Source organism: Ambystoma mexicanum, chromosome 11 (genome assembly GCF_040938575.1).
Source record: "Ambystoma mexicanum isolate Mex_15411 chromosome 11, UKY_AmexF1_1, whole genome shotgun sequence".
Classification (NCBI taxonomy): domain Eukaryota; kingdom Metazoa; phylum Chordata; class Amphibia; order Caudata; family Ambystomatidae; genus Ambystoma; species Ambystoma mexicanum.
This window is the reverse complement of record NC_090934.1, coordinates 1345509160-1345519140: the sequence shown is the minus strand read 5'-3', so window position 1 is coordinate 1345519140 and position 9981 is coordinate 1345509160. Positions and strand designations below refer to the sequence as shown.

The window sequence follows — 9981 nt, the reverse complement described above, 5'->3', positions numbered from 1 at the left end:
GATGTTGCAAGGCACAGCAATATACTTTATATTTAACAGTATGTGATGTTCCTTCCCACTCTATCAATTATGTCAAGATACATAAATCAGTAAGACCCCATTTGCTTCATTGGGCCGCATTCAGTATAGTGGCAGGGCATTTCTAGCAGGAGAAGTTACGCTGATTTGATCAATGTTAAAAGAAAAGAAGCAAAGTGGTATAGAAGAAATCAAGTTTTATGCATTTTTTATTCTTTAAAATGAAAGATTAACAGAAAAAAATGGCAAAAGTCGCCAACTATTTTTTTTTGTGACAACTATAAAACAATGGCACTCCTAAGCAGGTTGGTTGTGAAAATCATGTCATCCACACAAATCAACACTGAATGCTACACTGAGAAATAACCAGCACAAGAGAACATATGACAGCATGAACATATGAATCATTTATTGGGTATTCATAATGTGCCTATACAGCAAATTGTGTTTCAAGGTGCATTTATAATCATGTGAAATTCAAAAGCTACAACCTACATTTCATCACAGTAAGCATAATGGTTTTTAGGTTCAGGCATACATAGCAACCCTCCCGATTTAGGCGGGAGACTCACAACTTTTCAGTGAGAAATATTGCTTTTTCTCACGTTCTCCCGCCTAAGATAATTCCAGCGCCAATACATTCCTATGGGGAAAAATACATCTCCCGATTTTCTCTCTCAAAACTCCCTCTTAGGTGCATCTGAATGTTGGCATGTATGGGTTCAGGGCCGGGTGTCCCCTGGCAAAGGATACAGTAAATGTAGAGCCTATTTTCACAGTTCTTGGAGTCTGTTTTTTTGAGGTGTTCAAGCACCATGTTTCCCCCAGTTCTCAGGTTCTTATCTCTTTTGTCTGTCCCAGTTGCAGTACACTATTTACACAGGTGTATTAGGTGACTGTACATGCCAAAATTCTGACGCACCTAGGCAGGAGATTTCATCAGAGAAATCAATTTTCCCATAGGAATGCATTAGGGAAAGAATTATTTTAAGCGGGAGAACGTGAAAAATAGCAATATTTTTCATTGAAAAATCGTGAGTCTCGCACCTAAATCGGGAGGGTTGGCATGTATGGTGGCTGCGCTTCTATGCATGCACGTCTGTGCTTGGCATCTGTTTCATTCACAGACCCAGTGAGCCCAACTACAGTATTACACACATAGCTCTCAACTCACTCACTTTTGGCGGGTGTCACCCGCCTTCAAAGCAGACGAAACACTCTCCAAGTCCCTCATTCACTTCAATGGGCCTCTCACCCACCAAAAAGATAATCGGGTGTTTTCACCCGCCTAGGTGACAAAAAAGGTTGGGAGCTATGTACACACGCTCTCACAACATCCAGCTATTGTAATTCAAAGTTTTTCCTTTTTTTTATTTCTGTCTACAGATGTTTAACATATAGTGCAGTTGTGTATGGATCTTCTGCCTCTGAAATATTTCATTATATTTAAGAAAATAAATATGTAAAATAATTACAAATTAACATGCCTGCAGATGTTTTAGCGGGCGCCTATTTCATCGAAGATTTTTTTTTAAAGTATTGAAGTTTGTATTGTGAGGAGTCAAATGAATATGTTCTGTATCCCTTTGTAGGAAGGGCTGGGCTATAGATGTACTGAAGCATTTTCCCATACTAACATGTCCGCGTAGACGGTGCGACTTTAGCGAGTGACCTTGCCGCCGGAAGTGCTTGTGGAAGTAACCCGAAGAGTCTCCGCTCACCTTAGTGACGGGATACAACGTGCCTAGCAACGGTCTCAGATGTGGGTTGTGGAGCAGTGAATGTGGCGATGCCTCTGACCGTGACGGATTACTGCTGGGAGCAGACGGACACGGTAGTTTTCATCTCCGTGCCGCTGAAGGGGGTGAGAGCGGGCAGGGCCGACATCGTGTGCACCGAGGAATACTTGAAGGTACGCGTGTAGGTTGCCCGATGTTTAAGTATGAACCGCAGGTGAACGGGAGAACTAGCTCAAGTTGGAGACAAGGTTCAATGACACGAGAAGAGAGGCGTGTAAAATAATGACGAACTTGTAAAATGTGTTTTTTCTAAATCAACAGAGCTAAAGTAAAATAACACTGGTTTTTATAGGGATGATTAGAATGAACAAATCACACAGTAAACCAACCTGAAGATCATCATTTTCCCATCCTAAGGGAAGCCTACAATTACCATGTTTTAAAATAATGCCACTCTAAAAATGTTTTATTTGATTTTCAACTTTACTGTCAAGAGTTGAAGAAATGCAATGAAAGAAAATGCATCATGCCAACACCTGCTTGTAGTTATTGTTTCTCACAGTATGCAGCTCTGTTTACCCCTCTATCGGTAAACACTCACAATCCGCACCACTTTAGGGATACGAACCTCTCCCACTCCCCCATACACATGCCTCTCCAAATCCCTCGCTTGCTGTTTGGTTTACTTTCATTTAATTTAGCTCAATTGAATATAGTGTTTAAAACAATAAATCAAGCCCTCAAATCTTTCTTCCGTTTAAGTGAATTGCAATGAAATACGCTTCTGTGCAAAACAAAGACAAATCAGAGCAGAGCTCTTCTGGCCTAGGAAGTTAATCTCCAGCTATCGGGACACCTGAACACTGCAGTGTTTGGTGGCTGGAGCATAGGGTTTCCTTTTCCCTAGATTGGGAATCTGCAAATCTGTTTTACCGGTTTTCGAATTGGGGGAAATCTGGCCCATTTCCAACACGGTCGGGGCAGTAGACAGAAAAATCTAGCAGAGGGAAGAAGCACCGACAGCCTCACTAGAGCAGGCAGACACAGCTAAAGGTCAGTGTTCGAAGTGTACGAAAATAAGTAACTATGTTCCCTGCTGGCCTGCCCCAGCTCCCCACAAACCACATTGCCACGCCCCTCACAGGTGCAAACAAAGCCCCTATACAAGTGCGCCTGCTGTTTAAGGAAATTGCACTGAAGTGCAAGTTTCAACTTCTTACGACACTTTTTTGTTTTAAAAGTAAGCCATTCCAGAAAGGTTTATTATTAAAATAAAATTATAGTAATTGTAAAACTAAAAAAATTGTAGAGGAGCCACTGCTCTCGCCCACCTCACGAGAAAGAGAAGAGTCAGTAGAACCAGTTGTAAATGAGAAAGGTGGAGTGTCCTGGTCAATAGCAGGGTTTGATGTGGGATAACAAAGGTCATGGCTAGGAAGAGGTGGTGCCAAAGCAGTGGTCTTCAAACTGTGGGGTCCCTGAAGGGGGGGGGGAGGGACGACGATGCTCTTGCAAAAGGGAGTACTGTGACTGATTGTAATAGAAAATATAAGCAGAAATGACTTCTAGTGGGGCCCAGCAGCAACATTTTTACTAATGTATGGTGGGTGGGGGGTGAGGGGGGCTCGGCAACAACATTTTTGCACGTGGGAGCCGCCCTGCATAAAAAAGTTTTAATACCACTGCCCTAAAACGTCATGAGTGAGGCACAGACTAAGAAGTCTATTTAGTATTTGGCTAAGCTTCATGATATGAATGAGAACAACCTTGTGTCCCAAGGTTGGGTTATAACCCATTCTCTTTACTACAAATCCTGCTCTGTATAATCAAGCCTAAAATTAAATGAAGAATAGATAGATGTTCACTCTTCGTTTTACTAGTTCCATTTTTGACCCTGTGGGTGTGGGAAAGTTGGGATCAGTGGCCTGGTTGTCCTACAGTAGTAGAGGCGGAGCAGATTGATAGGATGGGGCAGCATGAGGGGCCAGGTGATGAGATCTGCCCGTTGATGTACACTGAAATATCAATGCCTGTGGAAGATGCACTGTGGCGTTCTCTGGTAAAGGCTGTAAAACAGACTTTGTTTGGCTGTACTCTATTCTAAGGTAAAGCAAGAGCTGTTTGCTATTGCGTTCTAATACGCAACACATAGCCTTTGGAACATCTGACACTGTTTGGCCCAGGACTTTATTCCTACGACAGCAATATTTTGTTTTATTCATACATAATTATTGTATGCACTTATCATAGTCTCTGTCGTCCAGGCTGATGGAAGGTTACGTTTCCTTGCTTTTAGCTTTATATAGGTTTCTGGTTGATGTTTTCGGGTCGCTCAATGAACACATTTGAATACATATTACTTTCTAATTGGTTATGCTCTGTGGTTTATTTATGCATTACGTTGTTTGTACTGTCTGGGGCTTTACTAAATAGTTTTTAATGTAAATGGGAGTTTTTGTTTAGTATACTTTTTTCTTTTCTCTCTACTACATTACCTCCACTCTTCCTTGTCCCAGTCCTTACCTCATGAGGCCCCTGCCTCCGAGACAGGCCCTTCTTTTATTTCTTTTATTCCTTATAACTCCTCCCCTTAACCCATGTCATCCAGTTGAATTTGTCCTGCCTCCGGCAGGTTGGACTATTCCCGGTTTGGGGCTCCGGGGAACGGCAATTGCTGGCCCCCTGGTGGGGCTGTGTGGCGGGGCCTTCGGCTCCTTCAGGCGCAGCGTTGCTCCCGGGTCCCCTGCGGGGCATGGGGTCCTGGTTGAGCGGGAATGCCTCGTCTGTTTTTTTGCTTGGCTCTAGGCCGGCGTGACGGCATCACGGCCTGGGTCCTACAGGACCCAGGGTGCGGTAAGGACGTGGGGGCTTTATGTGTGACTGCAATGCCTTTTTCTCCTGCCAGTGGTGCCAAGCGTTTTCAGGGCGGCATACTGGCTCCTTTGATGTATTCTCCTGATGTTGTCTTCCGGAGGCGGGTGGGCTCTGCCTCCGCAGGGGAAGTGAACTATGGAGGAACGGCCCATCCCATGAGGATAGATTGTTTGGTCTTCCCCATTGGTGGGGGTTCTCCTGGCCTCCATATAAATGTGTTCTCTGCAAGTTCGCCTTATATTTGTTGTCTGTGCACGCCATGGGTAAACATTCTGCAAAACTCAGGCACCTTGTCCTGTCTTCCTGAACTGCGCAGGAGGAGAAAGAAGAATTCAAAGCATTTTTCCTTAACCAGGAAAGAATTGAAGAAGTTGCTGAAGCATCATGCTGGAGGGAGTCGCAGCCATGCGCATGGGCACAAGCACCAGTGTCTGTCTTTTTCTTCATCCTCATCTTCTGGCACTAAGTCCTCTGCTGGTTCCTGTTCCTCATCGGCTGATGCAGAAGGGAAATATCTGGACAGGGAAGGGGTGGAGGAGGTACTTTCTCAAGTTTGGGACTGCATGGGGTTCTCCGAGCCCCTGGTGCCAGTGGAGGGGGCTGACCCTACTCTTTACCCGTATAGGCATACCCAAGGATGGGGTTGCCATTGATATCTGATATCCGAGATAAAATCCTTCAGGAATGGTGTGATCCAGAGAAGATTACAATGCCCCGCTTTATGGCTAAGCTCTACCCATTGAAAGGGGGTGAGACTTTGCTCTCGGATCCATTTGAGGTTGATGACACCATTCGGAGGGATTATCAAGTGAACTTCCTCTCTCCGCCTGCCCAGGTTTGCATGGTTCGGATTGTTGTACCCAGATCACAGACCAAGAGGTTGGCAATGGAAACTGCTCTCTCCAAGTTGTTGCTGAAGGCGGCTATCATGCCTGTTCCTTTCCCGTTTCGAGGTCTGGGTTTCTACTTGCGCGTGTTTCGGGTCCCCATACCTTCAGGGAAGTATTGCCTAATTTTGGACCTCAAGGCCCTGAACTGCTTCGTATGGAAGGAACGCTTATAAATGGAGACTTTGCAGAACATTCTCCCAATGTTGTGCAGCGGGGACTGGATGTCATTTCTGGGTCTCCAGGATGCAAATTGCCACGTGGCTCTCCGCCCTTGTCACATGAAGTTGTTCCGTTTTGCAGTGGGATCCCAGCATTTTCAGTTCTGAGTGCTGGAGTTCAGGTTGCGCTCACCAAGCTGGTGGCTCTCTTGGTGGCGCATTTGCACCTGAGGGGCATTTGGATTTTTCCCTACCTGGTTGATTGGTTGGTCAAGGCTGCCCTCCGGCGGACAGTCCTGACTCATCTCTAGTTGGTCTGCCAGCCATTGCATTACTGGGGGTGTATGGTGACCTGGCAGAAGTCTCAGCTGCAGCCCTCTAAGGGTCTAGGTTTCATCAGGGCTCAGATTAGCACCAGGAGAGGGTCCATCGCTTGCTGACTGTTCTGGGCAGGATTCTCAGGAGGCAGTATGTCTCAACTCACCTATTGCTGAAGCTGCAGGGGCACATGGCATCTTGCATGTTTCTGGTTCCTCGGGTGCGTCTTCATTTACATCCTCTGGTGTCTTATCTTCTCTTCCACTGGCTCCCGACATCTCAAGCTTACAAGGCTTTGATCCCGGTGTCCGGGGCTCCCTGCTGTGGTGGTTGGGGGTTCCGATGCTCTGGGCAGGGGTGTCCCTGGTCCTTCCTCCTGTGGCCACTCTTACTACAGAGGGCAGCGGAAGAGTTTGGGGTGCAACATTGGGGGTCCTCTCGGCCCAGGGGTTGTGGGCTCTGGAGGAGAGCCGCCGATCATTCAATTGGAGAGAGTTGTGCCATTCTCCGGCTCTGGTGTACTTCAAGGCGTTTCTGGTTAGCAGGGCGGTTTTGGTTCGTACTGACAATACAACGGCCCTGGCATATGTCAACCACCAGGGGGGTTCCGGCCGCTCCTGGAATGCTCTGGGTGCTCAGATAGGTTCCCGGAGGAGTCTCATCTGGTGTCCCTGATGGCCTTGCATGCCAGAGGGATGGACAATGTTCGAGGGGATCTTCTCAGCTGCCGGTCTCCCTCCTCTGTGGAACTGGTTTTATTGGACTGGGTCTTTGCGGAGATCTGTGTCAGATCTCTTTGCCTCGGCAAGGGTTTCCCATTTCTGCTCCCGGTTTCAGGCCGAGTGGGATTGGGGGGAGAACGCCCTCTCGGTGCAGTGAACTCAGTCTCCTTTATGCATTCCCACCTCTTCCTCTTTTTTCCCCGGGTGGTTCAGCGCATCAGAATGTCCGGGTCTACTGTGTTGTTGTTGGTTGCTTCGTTCTGCTCCCGACAGAGTTGGTTCCCCTCTCTGTTGGAGCTTCAGTCCCAGGAGCCTTGGCTGGCTCCGAAGTGGCTATGTCCCCTGCAGGATGGTCTGTGGTTTGGAGTCCGACGAATTTAATGGGCAATATGGCTATTACACAGTCTAGGTTGATGTCTGCAGGGTTTTCAGGTCCTGTGGTCGAGTCTATCATGAATGCTCGTAGACCTTCTACTCTGGAGGCGTATGGCAGGCATTGGGGCCATTTCTGGGACTGGTGTGGGTGGTCTGGGATCCCTCCCCTGAGTTCTGGTCTGCCCGCTATTCTCCAATTTCTCCACGAGGGTTTTGACAAAGGCCTGGCGGTCTCCATGCTTCACTCTCAATGGGCTTCCATAAAATTTCTCTTGGGGGACTCTGATGGCCACCTAGATGGAGAGGTGTTGGTGAGGAAGTTGCTCCGGAGTCTGTCTTCTTCCCGTTCTTGTGTTTATAAAGGGCTTCCCCCTTGGGATCTCCCTCTTGCCTTACGGTTCCTTCAAGGGCCTCCTTTTGACCCCATTTCTGAGATTGACATCAAACATCTTACACTGAAGACTGCTTTTCTTATCGCTATCACTTCTGCCCATAGGCTGGGGGAGATTGGGGCTCTATTGTGTCACCCCCCTTTCCTGAGTGTGCTGCCGGACTCAGTTGTGTCGAGGTGTGATCCGAAGTCCCTCCCTAAAGTTGTCTATGTTTCACACCTCTCGATCTGGTTCTCCCTGCCTTTTTTCAGGATCTGCAAACGCCAGAGGTGGTGGCTTGGCGTGCCATTGATGTGCAGTGGGTGGTATTGGAGTATTTGGCTAGGACTGCCCCTTTCCTACAATCTGATAGTCTGCTGATTACTTTGGCCCTGCTGGTGTGGGTCGCAAGGCCTCAGTGGTTTCCATTAGCCGATGGATCTGTGTTGTTGTCTCCATGGCCTATGTGCTTTCTGGGCTGCCTGTACCTATGCACATTCAGGGACGGTCCACCAGGGGTTTGGCGGCTTCCTGGGACGATGCAAGCAGGGTTTCTCTACAGGAGATTTGTAGGGCTGCCACCTAGGCAGATCAAAGCACTTTCATCAACCACTATCACATTGTGACAGTGGGAGACATTCAACTGAATGTCTCCCACTCGGAGGATAGTTCCTTCGGGGTTGAAGTTTTGTCAGTGGGGATGTGAATTTAGAGTTATTAAAGGTGTGTGTTTTTCTGCACTGTCTTTGGCTCTGTGTCTCATTGGGACCTTTTCCAAGTTGCTGCTATGGTATGCCTCATAAGGGAAGTACTGGGAGGAAGAAGAGTGGATGTGGAGGTAATGCTCTGATTACTTATTGCCAATCTTCATTACTCTTAGACCTACTCTTCCTCGCACAGTACTGACGACCCTTCTCTCCCTCCCTGCAGGGAAGGTCCCATGCTCTGGCTTGGTTATGTAAACTGGGTGATGTGGGTTAAGGGGAGGAGTTATAAGGAATACAAGAAATAAAAGAAGGTCTTGTGTCGGAGGCAGGGGCCTCATGAGGCAAGTACTGTGATGAGGCAGAGTAGAACTAGGAGTAATGCAGATTACCGGCAAGTAGTCAGAGCATGATTGAACGTTTTGTAATTGTGTGAAAGGTTTATTTACAAACAATGCAATAAAAAGAGCTGTTGCAGGAAGCTTTGTTGAATGTCGGTAGAGGAAGTGCTGTACCGGGAGAATGCATCACTTTATAAACATGCGAACATCGCAAATAGCCAGCATGAAGGAAGAACTGGATAGGAACTTTATTGAAAACAATTCCAATGCAAATGGTTTAGAAGCGAGCGGTAGTAAGCAGTAAAACACTCTAATTGGCACAGGTATTTTGTTTTCTTGTTCAGTGTGTCATGAGTGTACCTCCTTTCTACGAGCTTGATTGCTCATCAGCAGCCCGGGGTCCAGCAGGGTCCCATTAAAAAAGGAAGATTTGGGTATATACCGGCATTGATCCTACCTGAAAATCTGTAGCTTGTGGGTACATGTCTTGTAGGGCTTTTTCACACATTTGCTGGGTCTGGGGCGTGGTCCACTTAAAGCACCGGGAACAAGGCAAGTTAGTATGGGTAATCCAAACGTGGACATCTTGTTCTGTGGCTAGAATCTGTCCATCAGGTGTTTCTCACTAATGATGCCCATTAGGGAAGGCGCCCGACTGGGATTGGAGTTAGCACTTCTTGTTCAAAGGATATTGTCTAGCCATGTGGAGCTTGACTGCCCTTGTGGGAGGGACCAGCTTATATGGTAATGGATATTTCTCCTCTGACAGGGAGTGCTGAGCTAAAACGCCATCAGCCACTTCCGGTTGTCTCACTTCCCATATGACGCGTAAATTGAGCCTCCTCCCTATTTGCACATCCCTGTCATTGTGGTCACATGTGTTTAGTTGAAAAGTTCCCAGATCCAGCCAGCTCAGAGGGATTTCCCCCTATGGGTATTTGTGATTAGGGATGTACCGAATAGTACATTTACTATTCGGCCGAATACCGAATAGTTAACCCAATTATTCTGCCAGAGCCGAATAGTTACCGAATAGTAGATTACTACTGGAAATGTGTCAAAACATGTATAACAAGCCAAAACTGTTGGCTTTGCCAATGCTTGTTTTATCAGGACTTCAGTGCAGGACATGCTTATAGTTACTGTCGGTTCCAGGGACTGCAAGAGGCGGAATGACTTATAATGAGTTTAATAAAATGTATCTAAAACTATTTTCGTTTTTGTGCTTTCAAATAATGCAGATTATTTCTCTCATGCATTAAACTCCAGTTGTGCGCAAAGCAAAATAAACACTATCATAAACAGTTCCTTATCAGTTGTTGGCTGTAAAGTGTCACAGAATGTTGCCTACTCCTTTGCTCCATGTCCACACGTGTCTGCCGCTGAAAACCGCAGAAGAGCATATAAACCCATGTATCTTTCATTAGTTTATGGTTCATGAAAACCGGGTTATAACCTAATAGAGAAAGTA

The 9981-nt window shown here is 46.7% G+C and overlaps 1 protein-coding gene across 1 annotated transcript in view; it reads left to right on the top strand.

The window, feature by feature from the left end:
• The first annotated feature begins 1710 nt into the window (after positions 1-1710).
• Positions 1711-9981, top strand: part of DNAAF4 (dynein axonemal assembly factor 4) — a 283086-nt gene continuing 274815 nt past the window's right edge. Inside the window, exon 1 of the mRNA XM_069624878.1 lies at positions 1711-1930. Coding sequence (XP_069480979.1) covers positions 1808-1930 — 123 coding nt within the window. The 5' untranslated portion in view covers positions 1711-1807. The remainder of the gene's footprint in view (positions 1931-9981) is intronic.